Here is a 20737-nt window from a genome sequence, read left to right on the forward strand (position 1 = left end):
AGAGCCGCTACCGTTGAGCACAAGAGTTGGAAACAAGAACTCTACAAGTTTCTACGACAGTATCGGGCGACACCTCATTCGACCACTGAAATTTCGCCGTGCGAAGCACTTAATCACAGGAAGCTCAAGACTACGCTACCAGAAGTGACACCACCAGTTCTTGAGAAACAGAAGAACATGACAGATAGGGATGCAGAACAGAAGTTGAAGATGAAAGCATATGCAGACCATAAGTTAGGAGTGAGAGAGAGCAAGATCAAGCTAGGAGACACAGTCCTTATTAAGCAACCAAAGCGCAACAAGCTAAGCTCCCCGTTCAGTCCAGTACCTCTCGTGGTTGAAGAAAAGAAAGGATCTATGGTTACAGCAAGCAATGGGAATAAAACTATCACGCGGAACTCATCCATGTTCAAAGTTGTCCCGAACCACATAAGGCATGCTGAAAAGATAACACAAGGGCAGGCAGACGAAGATTTAACAGCAGAGCCTTGGTCACCAGAAGTTTCAGAACAAGACAAGTCATCAAGTTCTCCAAGCCCAATTACACCCTTGCGGCGATCTCAGAGGCAAACAAGGCTCCCTGCAAAACTGAAAGACTTTGTCCTACTTGTGCAATAGAACCAGACACTCGAAGCTTGCAGTTGAACTTTGTGACAAGCTAAACACGTTCCAGTTTATCGTTCTTAATCATTAGAGTTCAGTTGCTTAAGTCGATCTTTTCTAGACATACATGTATTCAAGTTTACAATCAAGAAGGGGAGAGATGTAGTGTTTCTGACAGCTGCCAATCATAATGTTCGGAATGCACACGTGGTCCTTATGAAGAGAAGCTATTCTGTAGTCGGGTTTCGTCTCACAGGTTGATTAAATATCGTTGTGTTTCTACCGAACGTCTCAGTGGTTATTTAACCGTAAACACCACACCAACCAACAGAGCAGCTGGTCTTATTGTGAATAATGACCTTGTTTGAAGGGATCAGTTCTATTATGGGCATCCAAGGCAAGAAAAAGGTGCATATTTAAGTGGAAAGTAGATTTTCAGATTGCTTAAAATTGAAGAACACTAATGAGAAGCAGAAGTTTCTTTCCAGTTCAGTTATCTAACATACTTAACATGTTCTTTTATTTCAGTTGCGATTGTTTTATGCTTAGCGAAATCTTGGTTTAGAATTGGGTCTCTAGAAATTTTGAAACACAAGAGCGAAGAAGCTCTTCTTAGGTGTGAAGCATTTTGTTCATTTTGTGTATGTCCTGAAGCATATCTCATTAATGTATGTTTTAAGTTTGTGATAGTTTGCTAAGTTCAAAATGGTGCCCTGGTTTGTCTGTCTTCTTTTTGTGGCTCAGGCACCTCTGATAATGTTGTGTACATGGTATTTTGAAACAGATAATTGATTGTGCTTGAATACTCTACCATTATATTCATGTCAACTACTACCACTAAGCCCTCTGCCTATTAGTTGTGCCCACATGCATTGTATCAATTTTATTTTTCACTGTTTAATTAAACTAATAAGGTAATTTTTTTGTCTCACAGAAAAGTTGTGGATTTTGTCATTGAAAATTATTTCCGGGATTTAGTCAACAAGACCAAGAAGTACTTGGTAATATATTTTGCTTTTGTTTGAAGCAGCTTTTGGGATGATTTGAAAATTCATTTTAACAGTACAGTGTGATCAGATTTTGTGAAATTTTAATGTAATGAGAACTTCCAGTATTTCCCCACTTCTTCCACTTTTTTGTTCTTACTTAAATTAAAAGGCATCTGTTTTAATTTATAACGGTGCAAATAAAAGGAAAAGGTGAACTATTTATAGTAAAAGCCTTTGGTAATATATTACATTTGTACAATTTATATTATGAATTAACATTTATTTTCAGTCTCCAAGGCGAGAGGTTCCTGATCACATCCAGAAACCTAACTATGCAGAGAATGGTTTGTAATCAAATTGATTTTGTATCAAAGATTTAAAATACTGAACTTCTACTAAATGAGGTGCAGTCACTGGATTTATAGTTTGTTTGATTTTGAATGAATGCAAAAATAGTATTTATTTGACTCAATGCTCAAAGCTGTACTTCTTAGAAGAGAAGTTTGAACAATGGGGAATCAGAAAGATCTCTTTGCTAAGTTACAACTTTCCAATTGTTTCCCTCGTGATTATCATACAGTATGAATAAACAAATACTCTTACTAGCCAATTCAAGCTCTTCCATGTGATATTTGAAGAGTTAACTAACATACAAACAAGAGATACCTGTAATCAATGGTCACCCATAGAGAATGGCAGGGTGACTACTTAACACAGGTATTACATAGTGGGGGTATTCTAAAAAAAGAAAAACAATGCCACTTCATGTCATAATTAACCACTTCATGTGCAGAATCTCATTCAAAAATAGTACTTACCGATACTTTGATTTAAGGTAGAGAAACATGGATTAAAAATTACTTGAAAGATTATTCTTAGTATTATTTGATTGGTTCTGCTTTCAGTTTCTGTTCAGTGCAGGGGGGGACAATTGAAAACCAGTGGTTGAGACTTGGAGTAAAGGGTGACTGTGACTGCTTAATAGAGGTGACAGCTTGCTAAAACTAAAAATTACAGTGATGAACAAGAAAAAAATTCAAGACTTTAACAACTGACTGCGTAATACAGGGTGACTGCTTACTACGGTGCTGCTAGTACAGGTTGGACTGTAGTTTGGTTGCCCCTAAAGTGACATCAGAGAACTGCTTTTCGAGTTAACCAATTAAGCAAAGATGCATGACTAGCTATGTACTTGATCTTTCCACCAGGTGTTCCTCTGTCAGAGATAAAATGTAAGCAAAGCATGCAGATAAGAGTTCTGAATGACGAGGAAATTGAGAAGATGCAGGTGGTATGCAGGGTAAGATTTATTCTTTACCTGTTGGTGTAGGTTTTGTACATGTAGTATGAGGTTGTTATATACAGGACATTTCGCACAAGTCTTTTAGCACAAGTTTTGGACCGTTCGCACAATTCTTAGCGGTCATTTCGCACAATAATTATAAGTGAGAAACATCAATATAAAAGGTATACTAATTAATACTGATAAAAAATTTCACCTTCACATGTCACTTTCAATAAGATCCAACGGCGAGAACGTAGACATTTATTCAGGTAATAACTTCAACTAGATCGAAACGCTTGTGAACACGATCACTATTCTTACTTGAAGAAAGGAACAAATCTTTCTCTATGAAAATGTAAAGAACTCCCTATTCGAACGATTACTTCTTTTACTTTTTCTATGTTAAACGAAAAACCTTTTAGTTTTGACAGTACATCATCCACTACAAACAAACGAACGTGACGACCCAACCCTATGAGGACGCCATGTTGATTTCGAAAGTATTTGTCACCAATCCTCCCTCCTCTGAATTCAGAGTAAAAACCTGCACACATTTACCATTGAACCGATGATTTCACAAGGTACTCGTTACATCATTGTTGGGTTATTGAAACACTTTTGGGTAATTATTGGTATATATAAGACATGAGTCTTGATATCTAAAGTATTGGTTTACAGTTACACCTCTTAGTTTTCTACATTGGATGTTTGTGTTGGTTTGTCTTTTTTTTTTTCCATTGAAAATTTGTTTATTTGTCTTTTCCTTTGCAGTTTCCTTGGTTTGTTTGTGTGTTTTAGCAATAAACTTATACAACTAGGGAGAAAAGTTTTCAAACAAACACTGTAGCGTGAATTATTTATATTAACTCCACTCAAAGGTGTGATCAATGAAGCCCACCTGGTGTGATACAGTGGCTTCCAATTAAATCAATTCTATGGTTTGATTGCTTAATTCTGACAAAATTCCAGGAACTTGGCAAGATGAGATCTGGCCTGACAACTGGACTGCCGTGACACAGGTGTGTTAAGAAACAGTTTTTGTGCAATGTATTCTAACCCTAGGTAATTGAGTGTGAATGAGATGGTTTTGCCTTCTGAAGAACCTCAGGCCTTGGACAATGACAGAAACATGTGCCTTGATAATGGCTCTCTTTTATATATGAGCCCAGTGAGTGTAACTATTTGAATCCTCTTGACAGACTTAAAAAAGTAGCTTGTCACTGCACATTTATGTCATCTTAACACAGGTGACGACTTCAACATGTTTTCCTTGCAGGATGGCAAGAGGTCAGCTCAGTTTGAGCAGACCCTACTAGTGACTGAAACTGGATGTGACATTCTGACAATCAGACCTGATGACAAAGGAAGACCTCACTTCCTGTCTCAGATGTAAATCCCCAAATAAAACATACTGAACAAGCAGCAAAAGCACAGCAAGAGTGAATAAACATACTGGAAAATACTCTACATTGTAAGCTGAATTGCACATGTATTTCGATTGATTCTTAGTCATGACCTTTTAAGGAACTAACGCATTGATGATGTCACCTTTGACAACTTTTGCTACTTCAGTTTAAGGTTTTGATGTGTGGTAATCAACATCAAATTTGATCAGTTGGATCATTTTTTGTGGAAAAAAGGTTCTTTCAAACCAACACTAACTTGCATCAACATATTAGTTTGTTAAGGTACAGGCAATCCTCAACGGTGTGAAAATGAACTTTTAAGAGACTGCTCTGTCTTATGCTTTTTTTTATATATAAGAAATCCTATTGATAACCAGAATATTTCCTTGTAGGTCCTGTAGGCACAATATGTCTCAGGGTGGCATCGAGTTTTATAGGAGTGGGGTGTGTCCATGAACTGTGCATGTCATTTTGCTTAAAATTTTAATGAAAGAATGAACTGCGACTTAATGTACTTCTTGTTGCAAGCAATTTCATAATTTATTTCCCATCTGTTCAATTGTGAATCAATGTAACGTTGTTGATGTTTCAGGATGTAGAGTAGTTTTTTTGACGTTGTAAAAATGTTGCTACTAACCTCAGTGTTCAAAGAGAAAATGTCTACATTGAAAAAGGGTAGAATGTCAGTTTAAAAAATTGGAAACTTCTTGCAACATACAGACCTTCAACTCCTTAGCTTGAATATCTGCTGACCTAAATCAAAAGATAACTGTATGGCTCCTATGTATCACTGCGAGTTGATAGTGTGGACCCAAAGACGTGTAACAGACTAATTAAAACGTAGGAGCTCAACATTTGTGTTATTTCAAGTTATTTTACTTAAAATCCTGTGATGATACTCCAAGAGTTCAAACATATTATAAAAAGCTGACTGTCTTCCTCAATCATCCAGAAAATTATATTTCGAACAATCTGCGGGAGAAAAATGAACATATTTTCGCGTCAAATAGAGACTATCGTTTATAAACACATGATCAATACTAATCCTTGTACCTTTCAACTGAGTCATAAACGGTGGAAATTTATTAAGAGCTTTATCAGGTCACTTAATATGAAGCAAGTTGTGCAAGTTTGTTCCTCTTACAGTTTCGATGTCATCTATTAGCTTTTTTACTTAGCATAGGAACAGTGCTCAGCACCACAGAGCTTAGGGTTATTAGTCCAGACTTCCAAACAAAGTGATCTTTATATTTCCTTCTTTTTGGGCTATTCGCTTTACAGAATTTAGGTTCATTCCATGTTAGTCAGTCTGCTGAAGTCCTACTGGTGCAGTTAGACCTTCACGCAGAATTTGTTGGCCTGTAAACAAGATAAATTCTTTGTATTATTTATTGTTGTTTTTTTAGCCACAAACTTGCTGGTAGGATGTTTAATGAGAGTAATACAGTGTTATTGTATTTCTGGCTTGAATCAGCGTCAATGCCAGATGTGATGACTACTTACTGTCGGTATAATTACGTTAACTAATTACTATTCATCTACTTTTTCACAATTGTCTCTCTAAACTGGTCACTACGTTGAATTATTGCCCAGGGTACTGATGTTCAACTCGGTTTAATGCATAAAGGGGGTAAGTTTCTAAAGAAACTGTGGTGCTGCGTCGGTGGGAGAGTATAGCAGGTAATTTAGTGTTAATAACTGAGTAGTTGTATCGCTCTGATGAAGGGCTAACTCTGGAAACGTCAGCTTTTTTACCCTTTACGGTGGCCAATTTACGTTTTCAACTCAGTTGTTAACACTAAACTACCCATTCAGTTTAATGCACGTTGGTACATGGAAGAAGTTAACTTACTCAAATTCTTTATCATCAACCTTTAAAGTCCTTTTAAGGTTAGCTTTCATGCTTTGTAAAAGGTTTTGAATTGTAAGGCCTTGATAAAACAATCGAACCAACCTTCTGTTCCCTGTTTGAACTTTGTTTGCCAGTACGTGTTTAGCTGTTCTTTTCCAGTAGATCTCAGCAGCAAGCGTCACCAAGGCAACTGCTAGTCCAGCACTCAACACAATATAAACTCCCAGCATGCTCTTTAGACTGATTCGCTTACGAGACAAAGCTGTAAATACGGATTTTAACAATCTTCATGTAAGAGAAATACAAAAGATCACGAAAACAAACAAACAAACAAACAAAAACCAACGTCAAGCAAGACCTTCATTCAACATCCTCCGAAAATAAGTGTAGACTAGTTTTTTATTTGTCATCATACGAAAGTAAATAGGAGGATGTAAATCCCTGTAATGGTCTTAAGCAGTGATGAGATGTGTGCATATCTAGTTCAGTGCCCGTGTTTAAGCATTGAAGTGGTTAAAAACCTTATTGACTCACTTGTATCTTGTTCCTGAGAGCAAGCATTGGTATCATCCCACCATTTGCGTTTCAGTGAGTCCAGAAACTGATTCTCATGGAGGTGCAGAATAGTCAGCGTAAATATATTAGTGTGAGGGTCATGCGCTCTAAAAGTCAGGGCAAAACCTCTGGCCGAGGTCAGACCTAGAACTGAAAATCACAAATAGGCACAATTTTAGAGAACTGTCAGAGACTGATTTAGACGCTTATTGACGGATCTGAAAAATAGTCATGTCGTATACCTGGCCACTTAACCCTTTCTCTCGCTGTGAAAGTCCAGTGATGATTCTAACCAATTCAATCCCACAAGAGAGCCTTACAGCTTTTGGTATTTTGACCACGCCCTTTCAAGTTATTTCACTTACCTACCCTGAGGCCGCATGGCCGTTGCATGGCGAGGTAATCAAGGACTGGTCCGTCATAAACAAATGCAAAATTATCCTTCTCTCGAACCCACTGGACTCCTTCTTGTGCGTTTTTAACCAATGTTTTTTCCGCTTGGATTCTATTCCAAATCTTCCTATGCGGCTCGTACTGAGCTTTCTTAAATGCTGAATGAACGCTGGTGGAAGAGACAACGGCCACTTTGTAGGAGGTTTTTAAAATATCGTTCAGACTGTTGATCGGCTGAGCTGCATTTTTCACAGTGAGGAACGCTGCAAGGTTGGCTGTGTAAGTTGAGACCCAGATAAGAGTACAGAACCAGTAGCAACCGGTCAGAATTCGACCTGATGTGAAATAGGGACAAACTCGCATTTAATAAAACAATGGGGTTCATGTTCGCGGGCTTAAATATGATTTGGTTTCGAATCATAGTCATTTTAGCCGGAGCCTCTAGGCTGTATTACTCTATAACTGTATGACTATTTTATCACTTTGGAAGACGTTGATAAAATAACTAATGGAAAAAAATAACAAATCTCTTCACAAATCTCCATTTTAGCCCGCAAAATGCGCCACAGAGCATGACAAAGAAATGAAAATACCAGTAAATGCTGTTATCAAATATACATGAAACTGACTTTTCATTGATACACAAAAATGAAATTCCTTTTCTCTATCCTTGGCTTAGCCGAATTCTTATTATCTCTATTAGCCCGAAATAATATATATAGTGATCTGTGAGCAAGATACGACCAATGAGTAATACCTTTGGTACTGAACGCGCTAACGGGTTAAAAGAACTTGAACTATGAGTGATTTTGAGAAGCCATCACTATATTATTTTATTGTCTAGTTTTGAGAAAGTAACAGTCTGAACAATCGAGCAAGCGTACAAGAGAGCGAGCTAAAATACATTTTAGCCTACCATAGTCTTCATTCTAGACCACAAAAAACGCAAGAATGTACGATAAAGTGATGAGAATACCGCGTTATATTGGCTTCTCCTTCGCACGCAAAACCAATGGAAGAACGCGTTATATCTGTAGTTCACCTTATGAGTAGTAATCATTGCCGTGTGGATATCTGTGCTAACATTACCTGATAAATTCCTCGGTGTGTTATCTCCTCCTTGCTGCAGCATGCAGGCCAAAGAAAACCACATACTGTTGAAGAAATTAAACTCCTCTGATGTTCCTCTACCATTTTCATCTTTGTATCCATAAGGACTGAAGTAATTCACTGCGAAGACAGCAATAGAGATGAGTGCCACTACTCCCAGAGTAGCGATCCAGACGCCATTTTCAAATGGATCCATGAACTGCAATAAATCGGTTGTCTCTGTTGATGTCTTCTTCACCAGTAGATCGTCTGTGTAATACATGAACGGAACAGTGAAATCCACCACCTTTTCTCTGGTTTCAGTGATGGCAATCGATCCAGCCGCCATGTTCGCATTCTTAAAGAAGGCAAAAGTGAACGTTTTTGTCGTCAGTTTAACTTTTGAGATCTAAGTCAGGGATTTTAGCGGTACACTGTCATACTGTTACCCCTGATTTGTTTTGGTATTCAGTTTTTTTCGCACTTGATGCCTCGCTCGTCACTCACACTTTGCGCTGCCTTCCACCTACCTTAAAAAAGGGTCTGATCTGGTGGCTGTTTATCTTTTACGGGCATCAATGTCAGCTAGAGTTTATTTCTTTATAGGCGTTTCCTTTTGAACCTTTTACTAATTAGGGTGGTTGTCATCTGAGTTACGATGATTTTATGTACTGTAAAAAGTTAATATTACATCTGGTGCTTTTGGAGAAGAGAGTCAACTTTTCAGCTAATTACCCCGTCTAAAATCTGTCTTATCATGCCGTTCCAAGTTCCATTTTCCGTCACTGTTCCATAAAATCCATCTGGCGAAGGATACATTTCATATGTAAACCCGAGTGATCGAGACAGCTCCTTGAGAAGATCAATAGAGTATCCTTGAAGTGAAATCGTCCCATCTCCATTCTTCTTTGGCATTATAAATGGTGGATCCTATTTTGTTTTTCACGAAGGAAAAAAGAGTGTTAAACTAACGCCATTAGAGAGAGATAGAATTTACCAAGAGACTGAATTCATTATATTTGATTTCAGTTTGCCATGACATAACCGGCACTAAATTGTTTGAAAATTGCCGCAAGGCTTAAAAAATAGAGGCCTATTACAGTTGGTTACTTAGATACAAACTTTCTTGAATATAATCACCAAGCTACTTCCAGTGGTAAATGATAATACCTTTCAACGCACTTGCAATCTTCTTAATACAAATACCTCAACATATACAATCCTAAAATGTCTGCCGTTTACTTCTCCATTACTTGACGATCCTGGTAAAGTGTTTGGTAGTGGATCTTCAAAAAGAACTGCTCGTTCCGTTGAATTCCAACAACCAATCTACAGTGAAAAAGAAAAAAAACATACGAAGAGCTGCCCTGGAAAGTGTTAGTTATGGTAACTTGTGTGAAACTTTGAAATAAGGAGGGGACTCGAGATGGAAGTTGACAGGCCGAAGGTTTATCATTTTGACGTATTTCCTTTCGGTATTTAAACTAAGTCGCTGCATCTGTGGGTAACCTAATAAAATAAAACCCATACTTTTCAATCGGATCAACTTCATCTTACCTTTTCGAAAGAACCATTTCGAAGATTTAAGATTTCCAGAGAGACGTCTGTTCGCCTTCCGCTGTTATCAAACTGCACAGACCCAGTCATACCGTTGAATTTAACCTTAGAAAAGAGAAACAAACTTCACATACAAAGATCAGGTAACTCCTCTTTAGAAATCACATAAACTCCACTAGTAATCCGTGATATCGAAAGACCTGTATGGAGTCGGTGCAAATGGCAGAGTAATCTGAGAATGCTGATACAACCCTTTTGCGATCTCTCCTAGAATTTCCATCACGTGATGTACTAGGGGAACAACGCACATCAAGATACCCCCCCTCCCCCCCCCCCCCCCCACACACACACACACACACACACACACGCACACGCACGTGGTAAACAGTTGGAACAAAAATTTGAAATTAAACGCGCTAAACAATGGCTTCCTCGGAAGATCCACCGATAAAAAATACACTTCTCGAAACTTGAACTCGGAAATTTCAAACTGAAGACAATTTCGACAATTTTGGAAATTGATAGACTAAAAGAGACAAGCAATTGTGCTTCATGAACAGAAATTAATAATTCAGACCAGACTTATCACCTTTCTCATGCAGTTAAACATCTCTGTATCAGGTAACAGTCTATCTTTTCCATTCAGTGACAGACATGGCTTCTCATTTAAAGCTTCGGTAATAACGTTTATTGCATCGTGTGCCACAGCAACATAATCCTGAGGAAAGATTAGGAATTTAGTTATAGAAACCCCATGATGACAGAACAGAAGTGAAAAGAGTGATTAACTGTTTTATCGTTGTAAGACTTGTAAGCTGGCTAGCTAAAAAACTCGCGCTGGCCTATTGTCATATTGCATAGGTATATGAGATACTCACTTTAGCTCGCCTATTATTTCTTTAGTTGACATTGATTTAATTATCTTGTTATTTTTAATGGACATCAAAAGATGCTTGACTGTGATCTTGCAACAAATATTATCAACAAGAAAAGAGCGATCGGTAGACAGCTTCTTGAATGTTTTACTGTTAACCAAACTTAACTAGTTACTCAATATGTTAGTCAAAGTCCCTTGACAGGGAAAAGGTTAAGTTTTACTGTTGTCTAGATCTGTAAAGCTAAAAATGAAGTATAAATAAAACTTGAAGACCATGGTTGGTCACCCAAATAACTGCATGTGAACTAGACCACCATTTAATTTGTAAGAAAATCTGATAATCATTACTGCGAAGAGAAGATTTATTTATCTAACAATGTCATGACTCCTAAGTTTGCAACAATTTTACCTTGTTGATGTATTTGAGTTTTTCTTGTTCTGCTGATCCAAAGAGTTTATTAACAAAGCTGCTTTCGTATGGAAGCTTAAATGCCAAGACTACATTGTCAGGAAGACTTCTCTGGTGTTGAGATACCTGTGCAAACGAACGAGTCAAATTCATGATCAGAGTCTTCAATAACATTTCACTTATAATTAATGAAGAGCTTCATGCTTTCAAGTGCTACATACTCAAGTTATTTGGTACCTGTTCTTGGAGGATCCACTGATACGGAAAATGCCTTTGACGAGGAACCTAACATAAATGAAATAAAAAACCGTAACTGCGTATGACTCCTTTGAACTTTTGCTGATTGAAAGATTTTTTTCCCCAAAAGTACTTAATATACTTCTGCAAGAGGTAATCTTTTGTTTTCTGGTAATGATAGAGAGTAGAAATTCTGATAACATATCGTCAGCTCATATTTTTTGGATGAGACTGCTGAAGGCCCAGAGAGTTCGCAAGAATACTCTAAAAAAGAAGATCAAACCGTGACAGTAGATCCTGCATAATAACCAAACTCTCGTACTGTGAGATCGTCCTCAAGAGTGAAAATGAGAAATGTTTCCTCGTTGAAAAAAAAAGACAACAAAAGAAAGACAATTGTTACAACTACCGGTAATGTTGTGTCAGTGATCGTCGCATCCGCTGGCACTTAATCAGTCAAATTAATAAGTTTTGATTTTTGAATACTTCCCTCACCAGTTGCAATAACATATCTGTGTTTTCCTTCCCTGTGTAGAGAATAATACTTTCGGGTTGGTAGCTTTGTATCTGTTCTGTTATTTGCCATATTTTTCTTTCTCTGTCTTCAGCGTATTTTGTCTCGGGCACCTGAATTAAATCCATGATGAGTGTTGACTTCTTATAGTTGAAGTAGAAATATCCAGCCTCAAAGAAGCGACTCTCTGTGTCAACAGACATAACAAAACGCATCAAGGCTAAGTTTCATAACATGAGCTTAACTGTTCACTAAAAAAATTCCTGGAAAGTAGGAATAAACAGCCTGAAGATTCCTGGCAAGAAAACTCTAGGATAGGAGGGTTGCATCACAATAAGAAGTAATGGGTAAGATAACATGAGCGATGCACTTCATGGGATGAATTGTGGGGTTTCGGGTCCAACACTACAGGTATATAGATTTTTCACTTTGGTTAATAGGTTCTCTGTCATAACCTTATGCTAGTTTATTTCAAATTACCATCAAAGATCAGTAGAACTTTCCGCCATTTCAGTAAGCTCAACGCATCAAATGTTGCATGCGCGAAATATCTGTATCCTGCTGACATATCCACTACATTCTCACACTGGTCAAACTGTCCGTTGCTTCCATGGAGGCGAATGACAGAAACACCCATTACCAAAGAGATTGCGCATGCGGAGACTTTTGAATGGCTTCCCTCAACGAGTATCGTGACGTTTTGTTGGCGAAGCACCGAAACAGCTGCAAAGAATGATAATTAACCAGTTAAACTAAATTGTATCCATGCCAGCTATCTGTCATCCACTTAAATTAATTTTGTTAACGGTAATTAAATATTTGAGTTGTCTTGTACCCATGCCAGTTCTTTATCCTTTTATTTAATTCTTGCTAATGATGACGAAACCATCAGGCTTAGCTATTATCCTTCTTTGTACCTGTTATGAAAAACTGTCCTATACTAGTTTGGGTAGAACTAACATAGAGTTTTGAATTTATAATAAGGTTTAATAAGGTTGTAGGACCATTCTGTTGTTTTAGTGGAATCATGATTGATGCCTCATGTTAGAGTGCATGGTATTTACATGGAGGTTATTATCCAGAACTCGTAGAAAGAATGATATACCCTTTGTCTAGATTTCTTACCTTGGTCAAATAGACCTACAGAAGTTGATGTATTTAAAACCTTTAATGTTATTGAGATGTTGTTTTTTGTGTTACTTTGGGACACAACAAACTTCAATGCCTCAGATTCTTCTGCATTTCCATTATTTATAAATCCTATTTGGCCACAAGGAGAAAAGAAAAATACGGTGAAAACCTATTTTACAAAATTCAAGTTATAAAACCGGCAAAGAACATGCAGGATTTGCACGGCTACAGAACTTCAGGAAACCAGCTTTCTCTGCCTTTGTTTCCACTAAGGGTTGAGCGATTTACTTTTAAATTTACTGCAATGTCTTAAGGGTTTTTTTTCTGATTAAGTGGTCTTTCACTCGGCTGACCATTTTCCAAACTTTCTCTTATTCCCTGTATTAGTTTAATTTAGGGTTGAAAAAAGAATTTACTTTGACACGCTTGATAAACAAAATGGTGAAGAGTGAATTAATTTAATTTCCCCCGAAACGGTATAGATCACTTGGAGAATATCATGTTTGAAATGATTCCTCCATTTGATGTGGTTACGGTGTAGAAAGATGGTGTTAGTGGTTGCGATGACATTGAGCAAACTAGGACAGTTCCTTAATCAACGCAATTAACATCTACTACACTTTTACACAACTTACTTTATATGGCTTTTTTTCAGGGTTTGGTTTTGTTTACATCTTGAATGTTCTTATAGACTGAGTAGCTGTATAACTTACCACATGTGAAATTTCTTTTATCTGCGGATGCTAACAAAACAAGGCTAGAAACAAAAATTGTTAAAACCATTTTGCGGTTTCGTGCGTCCATGTTAGCCTAACAGGCTTTCAACAGCACGAAGTTTTCGATATTAACATATTAGCTGTCATATGGCCGACTTTGCTGTATCTGGACCTATAAATGATTAATGACTTACGTCATAAATATTTTTGATGAAATTAGTTAGTCTATTATATGGAGAACCCTACCTACAGGTGTCTCGATAGGTATAGTGTTCACTGAAGTGCATTTTCATATGACGAGAAATATGGAAACGCTTTATCTTAATTGATATTCTAGGTAAATATGTTGTACTAGTAAATTCGATGGATGTAAAATTGCGTGCTTCTGATACTGTGTGCTAAGCAAATCATAACTATTTTATTCTACTTAAGAATCCGTCTCTTGAAAAAAAATATTCAGCCAAAGAAGTTGTGATAGATATCAGGGTGAACCAATGTCCTGCTTTGAATAAAAGCAGTGGGTGGGTAAATTTTGTATTACTTTACCTTCATCGATTCTTTTTTTTTAATAATTCCTGTCTGTATATTATTTTTAAAAAAATCCTGTTAACTCGATTGAAGCGCTAATAACACTCGGTGAAGGACTCCGTTTACAAATAGGAATGTATCCTTTCGTGGAACAAAAGGTTTAAGTTTCTAAAGAAACTGTGGTGCTGCGTCGGTGGGAGAGTGTAACAGGTAACTTAGCGTCAACAAGTGAGTTGAAAACGTAAATTGGCCACCGTAAAGAGCAGAAAAGCTGACGTTTCGAGCGTTAGCCCTTCGCTCTGACGAAGGGCTAACGCTCAAAACGTCAGCTTTTTTATTCTTGGAGATTGGGCATGGCTTCGAGGTAGTAAGACGTGCCGTTCCGCGCTCTGCTCGAAAAGTATCTAAAATGGCTTCAAAGTTTTTAGGAAGCCATAATAACTGTCAATCATGTTCTTAAGTTAATATTTATCGGTTTGGAGCGAGTGCGGCTGAAGGGGAGAGAAAGGATGCTACACTCCTTCAGGAGGAAAGATGAAAATTTGAAATTTGATATTATTTTCCAAGCTAAATTATTTACTATGTGTTTATATTTTTGTGTCAGTGTTTTCGTTTCTTTGTGTAGAGCGATGCAAATCATTATTCAAAGGTGTGTTATAAGGCAAATGGTCTTCCAGGTTTTTTCCGTACCAAATAAGAAAAATCATAGCAGAAATGAGTGATTTTAGAATGCTTTCATTAAATGTTAGAGGCTTGAGCAATTTTAAGAAACGACGCGCAATTTTTGCATGGTGCAGAAAACAAAATGCAAATATTATTTTTCTTCAAGAAACGCATTCAACTGGAAACAATGAGAAACAATGGAAAGCTGAATGGGGTGCCCCTCTGGAGCTCGCTCATGGGAGTAGTGGTTCAAGGGGTGTTGCAATACTCTTTCGAAAGGGGTTTGATTGCAAGATAATTAAAAAAGTCATTGATCCCAATGGGAGATATATTAGTATTGAAGTTCAAATCAATGATGAAAAATATTTTTTAGTGAATGTTTACGGTCCAAACAATGATAATCAAGCTGTGCAATTCTATGATCATTTAATTGACGTTCTAAGGAAAGAAGGTCTCGCTTATGAAGATAAAATAATAATAGGTGGTGACTTCAATTGTCCCATTAATCCGCTACTGGACAAAAAAGGTGGGATACTGGTATTAAGGAAGAAAGTTGTTGAACGCATTGAAGAATTACAAACAACATTTAATTTGCATGATGTATGGCGTGTAAAAAATCCCCAAGCAAAAAGCTTTACATGGTCCCGAAAATCTCCATTTATTTTTTGTAGATTAGATTATTGGCTCATCTCAAATTCACTTCAGGACTTGATTAAAGATGTCAACATCATTGCAGCAATAAGGTCCGATCACTCAGCAATTTTCTTACATCTACAGGAAATCGAAGAATGTCAGCGAGGCCCGGGGTTTTGGAAAATGAATACTTCCTTATTGACTGATGAAAATTTTGTTCAAAAGATGAAAGAAAAGCTAGACCAATGGAAAAAAGAGGGGGAGGAATTTTCAGATGTGAGAGTTGCTTGGGATTGGATTAAATATAAAGTCAGACTCTTTTGCATAAATTACTCAAAAGAAGTAGCTAAGACCAAAAGGGAGAGAGAAGAAATGCTGCAAAGAAAATTGCAAATTGCTCAAGCACAGTTTCAGCAGGCCCCCTGTGAGGAGGTCGAAAAAATTCTTGATGAATGCAAAGCGGACTTGGAAAATTTTTATGAGGAAAAGGCTAATGGATTAATTGTGCGTGCCAGGGCGAGGTGGCATGAATACGGAGAAAAGAGTACTAAATATTTTTTGAGTTTAGAAAAGAGAAATTACACCAGGAAACACATAAGAAAGCTCTGTTTAAGTGGAGTCATTACTAAAAACTATCAAAAAATATTGGATTCCGCTACGGAGTATTACAAGAACTTATATAGTAGCAAATTGAAGGTAGACCAATCTGACTCATTACATCACTTTCTTGGAAATTCGAATATTCCACGACTATCGCAAGAGGAAAGATTAAGCTGCGAGGGTCAAATAACCATAGAGGAATGTGTTAAAGCACTTGATACCTTTGACACGGGGAAGACGCCTGGAAATGATGGAATTCCTTTTGAATTTTATAAATTTTCTGGAATTCTGTTGGTGAATTAATGACTGAAGTTTTTAATCATTGTTTTGAGCTAGGGCAAATGTCAAATTCTCAAAAGCAGGCGATCATCACCTTGATCGACAAAAAAGGAAGGGACAGGATGTTTTTGGAAAATTGGAGACCAATCTCGTTGATTAATGTCGACTCAAAAATCGCAACTAAGGTCATCGCAAATAGAATAAAAAATGTTCTTCCCTCTGTAATCCATGCAAATCAATCCGGTTTTATGAAGGGTAGGTTTATTGGGGAAACAGCTCGTTCAATCTTAGACATTATCGCTCATACTGAATCACTACAGTTACCAGGTGTTTTACTGTTTATTGATTTTGAAAAAGCTTTTGACTCCATAGAACATGAATTTCTTTATAAAGCATTAGAGTGTTTTAATTTCGGACCCTCCTTCATGAAGTGGATTCAAACGTTTTACAATAACCTCTCAGGTTGTGTTCTTAATAATGGTTTTTTTCTCTTCTCCTTTTCAACTAGAAAGGGGTGTTAGGCAGGGAGACCCTCTGTCGCCTTATTTATTTTTAATTGCCATTGAAATTATGGCGATATCTATAAGAACAAATGAGAATATTGAAGGCATAAAAATCGGGGAAGATGAAACTAGGTCTCTGTTGTACGCCGACGACATGACAGCTACTCTAGCAAATATTTCATCAGTCGAAAAAGTAATACAAATCCTTAATGACTTCGAAAAATGTTCTGGCTTAAAAATGAACCTTTCTAAAACCAAAGCTATGTGGGTTGGAAAAAACAAAAATTCTTTAGAAACACCTCTGGACCTTGAGTGGTGTACAGGTGTTAAGACCCTAGGTATTCACTTCTCCTGTGATCAAGAACAAGTTATAAAACAAAATTTCCAGGATAGATTAAATGAAGTTCAAAAAATGATTAATTTATGGAAACTCAGAGGTCTCTCCCTATTTGGCAAAGTAACAATAATTAAATCTTTCCTAATCCCAAAATTATTATATGTTTCCTCAATAATAGAAACCCCACCCGAAATTATTAAACAGATGGAGAAAATGATCTACAAATTTTTGTGGAAAGGCCCTGATAAAGTCACAAGGCTTTCTGTGATAAATACTTTAGAGAATGGTGGACTGAATCTCACAGACCTTGAGCTACATATTAAAGCATTAAGATTGTCCTGGATTCCGCGTCTCATAGATGAGAAGGAAGGGCCCTGGATTTCTTATCTCAAATACAACTTTAAAAAATACGGAGGATGTTTTCTTTTTAGATGTAACTATGATGTAAATGATCTTGAGTTAAGTCTTAGTAAGTTTTACTTACAGCTTCTAAGATGGTGGGCGGATTTTAGATGCTCCTTTTCTGATGTGAATTATTCTCAAAATGTAATTTGGAATAATAAGGATATACGAATTAATAATAAACCTGTTTTTTATAAAACATACTTTGACAAGGGCATAACTTATTTGAATGATTTACAGTTCGATGTTGACAATGTGCGTTCTTATGAATTCTTTAAGCAAAAAGGACTTAACACTAATTTCCTGACTTGGACAGCCTTGAGATCTTCTATTATTAATATGAAATCAAAAAGCTCCTGCCCCATCCCCACAGCGGGTAATCTCGATCCTATGAATTTTGATTATAAGTCTAAATCTTTTAATGCATATACTGCAAAGTGTAAACAGTTTTATCCTACGATGATAACAAGCAAAGCGAGAATCCCGAATGGCTTTAAAAAGTTGACAGCGGATTTTGAGCTTTCAAATGCGCAGGAAGTTTTCTCTATTCCTTATCTTGTTGCGAGCGAAACGTATGTTTGGACGTTTCAATACAGAGTATTGAATTTCATTTTGTTTACAAACGATAAATTGTTCAAAATAGGGTTAAGTGATTCGGACAAGTGTTCTTTTTGTGGAACCTATACGGAAGATCTGTACCACCTCTTCTTTAACTGCTCCTTTGTGCAAGCTTTTTGGAACGTATTTACAGTCTGGTGGTTTGATCTTAGTGGCGAATATTTAATTTTGTCTTTAAAAGATATTATGGTTGGCTTACTTCAGAGGAATGATCTGTTAAATTATTTGATAATTTTAGGGAAATTGACTATTTGGGAATGTAGAAAAAATAACACCTCTCCAATATTTAGATTGTTTTTGCACAAGGTTGAAGTTAAAAAACAAGTTGAAAAAATAATTGCTATAAGAAACAGAAAGCTTCGCGATTTTCAACTTAGATGGGAATTTCTCATATAATTTTGTGTTTGCCCTTTTTTTAAGGAAAAGAATGGAAGACCAATGCATAAACTTAGATCTCATATTCTTCCTTGTTTATTAGTTTATTGTAGTTTATTTTTGTTAGAGAATTAACTGGGCGTCGCCATCGCCGGTATGTGTCACTGTGCAATGTTAAAAGAAAATAGTACTTTTTTGTATGTAATGGCATAATTAGTAGATTGTGTTGTTAATAGAGCTGGATACTGTAAGTAGTGTAATTATTAGTGACTGTAAGTAGAGTAATGTAAATAAGCATTGTAATTAGTGTAAGTGGTGTTTCATATTGTATTGTAAGCATTGTGTTTGTAATTTAAAAATAAAAATTAAAAATAAAAAAAAATTAAAAAAAAAAAGAAGAATATGATCCCAAATAAAAACAGTGAGAACGATGGAACTTTACCTGATGTCCACCGTATCTATGTGATAGCATAATTAAGTTTGGTATCATTTCATTTCCCGCAGCAAAGTCTATGAATGCTGGTGATTCTAAGACAGTATCATTCAAATCAAGAATGTCCGTCAATACTTCTTGAGAAATAGCCACCAAATAAGGTTTATATTTCAGAGGAACTGGATGAACTTTTGAAAAAATTACTCCATGTACTTGTCTTATATAGTTTCTCGTTTCCTCGTCCACGTCAAATTCTTTCAATAGAATACTTCTTTCCATAAACTCCAGTTTTCAAATTCTAGTAGTTCTGTCTTTCGACAAACAGAAACCATTTGTACCAACAGCAAAAACATATTTGTCTCACAAACAGAGTGATCCTTCAGGGAGATGCAGTGAATTTTCCAAAGATCCTCATTCACTACGCTTAAAACCGAGCCGTGAAATAAAAAGAAAATAAAGATTGGAAGGGGACAACGAAAGAGACCCAAGTTCTCCGCCATATTAGATGCCTTGGTATCCAAGCCTCGTTTTCTGAGAAAGTAACCGCGGATGGACTTCAGAAAGAGAAAGGAGGAACAGCAAGAAGAAAAAGAAAACTCCTTCAGCCCGTCATCCCTTTTCCTTTTCTTTCCAAAGGAACAGTTTGAAGACTCAGGGTGTAAAAAGAGTAAAAAGGACAGAAATGGGTGCATAATGACGCAAACTGTTTGTCAACGTGAAGTTTTAGTAGAAATAGAGCCGATAGAAAAAACGGAAATGGGGGTTTGACAAGTTGCTAAGGTTGAAGACATTGCAGATAGTTTGGTTTCATTTGGATTCGCAAGGATGTTAACAGTTAATCAGATTTTACAACGTTCTCCGTTACCAACTGTTTCGTGACCTTGGTTACTCTTTTTTTCTAAGCCTTACACAAAGCAGCAGCTAACAAATTTAAACATAAGCATGCGTAGCATGCAAAAGTTATTTTTTGGCTGGGCGGGTTGAGATGGGGCACTTTTTGTTCGTAATGTTTTCATTTTTGAAACAGAAAAAGAGCATAACTTTCCAACGGACGAAAATATCGCACTACTTCAGCTAAAGAGAAAGAAAAAAAACTAATTTATCTGAACTCACACAGGTATTTTGTGGTCTATTGTTTCTATTGTCTAAATACTTCTAAGCAAAGATAAAATCCACCGGTGCCACACTTGCTGTTGTTCCCCTCGCAGCCGTTGTTTGGTCTCATCACACAACACCATGTATCCCTTGATGGAAAGAGAGCGCGTTGCAGGAAGGGATTACAAGAGGGGCCCGAGCCCCCCCTCATTTTGGAGAAAAAAAAACCGCAGAAGGAAGAAAAGCCGGCAGGGCAAGCGACAAAAAACCGGGCCCCCCTTTAGCTCAAGGTCTGGATCCGCCACTGCATACCCTAATGCCGCAATCTGACTGGTGCAAGATACATACCCAAATGCGGCGATCTGATTAGTACGAGCAACATACCACTCTACATGCTAACATAAAGTTACTTAAAAAAAAAAAGAAAAAAAAACGAATTATAACGAAAAATTAGATGTTGATGTGGTTGGTATTCGCATTGTTTTGTTGTCATAAAACTAAAGACCGTCGACACTGAGGTGCTGATATGGTAAACAGTTCCACAAAAGCAGGTAATCTAATGTTAACGAGGGAGTTGGAAACGTAAATTGGCCACCGTAAAGAGTAAAAAAGCTGACGTTTTGAGCGTTAGCCCTTCGTCAGAGCGAAGGGCAAACGC

The 20737-nt window shown here is 37.0% G+C and overlaps 2 protein-coding genes across 4 annotated transcripts; one reads left to right on the plus strand and one right to left on the minus strand.

The window, feature by feature from the left end:
* Positions 1-957: 957 nt before the first annotated feature.
* LOC113667940 (uncharacterized) lies at positions 958-4686 on the plus strand. The gene is made up of 7 exons (XM_089183831.1): positions 958-1000; positions 1132-1219; positions 1538-1604; positions 1882-1936; positions 2801-2892; positions 3847-3896; positions 4154-4686. The coding sequence occupies exons 1-6, from the start codon at positions 958-960 to the stop codon at positions 3889-3891; spliced, it is 390 nt and encodes a 129-aa protein (XP_089039957.1). The 3' UTR covers positions 3892-3896; positions 4154-4686.
* A 118-nt stretch (positions 4687-4804) lies between these two features.
* Positions 4805-13764, minus strand: LOC113667938 (glutamate receptor 1). Of its 3 annotated transcripts, none has more exons than XR_016184033.1 (15): positions 13611-13764; positions 12892-13026; positions 12247-12489; positions 11748-11953; positions 11253-11300; positions 11016-11141; positions 10319-10447; positions 9730-9834; positions 9379-9501; positions 8908-9102; positions 8173-8530; positions 7060-7418; positions 6670-6840; positions 6238-6397; positions 4805-5642 (listed from the first exon to the last, which is right to left on the minus strand). XR_016184033.1 is itself a non-coding variant. In XM_089197632.1 (15 exons), exons 1-15 carry the CDS (start codon positions 13699-13701, stop codon positions 5624-5626), a joined length of 2472 nt encoding a protein of 823 aa, XP_089053758.1. In that variant the 5' UTR covers positions 13702-13764; the 3' UTR covers positions 4805-5623. The 3 variants fall into 3 exon arrangements, 2 of the variants coding, with proteins under 2 accessions (XP_089053758.1, XP_089053767.1); XM_089197632.1 differs by having other exon boundaries at positions 7056-7418; XM_089197641.1 differs by lacking the exon at positions 12892-13026 and having other exon boundaries at positions 7056-7418; positions 13611-13748.
* Positions 13765-20737: the final 6973 nt, after the last annotated feature.

Source organism: Pocillopora damicornis, chromosome 1 (assembly GCF_964200805.1).
Source record: "Pocillopora damicornis chromosome 1, jaPocDami1.2, whole genome shotgun sequence".
Classification (NCBI taxonomy): Eukaryota; Metazoa; Cnidaria; class Anthozoa; order Scleractinia; family Pocilloporidae; genus Pocillopora; species Pocillopora damicornis.

Bases quoted from the DNA above. Each gene is read 5' to 3' on its own strand.
- LOC113667938 (XM_089197632.1), bottom strand. From the start codon at position 13,701: ATGGACGCACGAAACCGCAAAATGGTTTTAACAATTTTTGTTTCTAGC. The intron at 9,835-10,318 runs GTGATAAGTCTG...CTCTTTTCTAAG, and splicing joins TGTTTAACTGCATGAGAAAG to GTTAAATTCAACGGTATGAC. The intron at 6,398-6,669 runs GTGAGTCAATAA...CCGTATTTACAG, and splicing joins CTCTCAGGAACAAGATACAA to CTTTGTCTCGTAAGCGAATC.
- LOC113667940 (XM_089183831.1), top strand. From the start codon at position 958: ATGACCTTGTTTGAAGGGATCAGTTCTATTATGGGCATCCAAG. The intron at 1,220-1,537 runs GTGTGAAGCATT...TTTGTCTCACAG, and splicing joins AGCGAAGAAGCTCTTCTTAG to AAAAGTTGTGGATTTTGTCA. The intron at 1,605-1,881 runs GTAATATATTTT...ATTTATTTTCAG, and splicing joins ACAAGACCAAGAAGTACTTG to TCTCCAAGGCGAGAGGTTCC.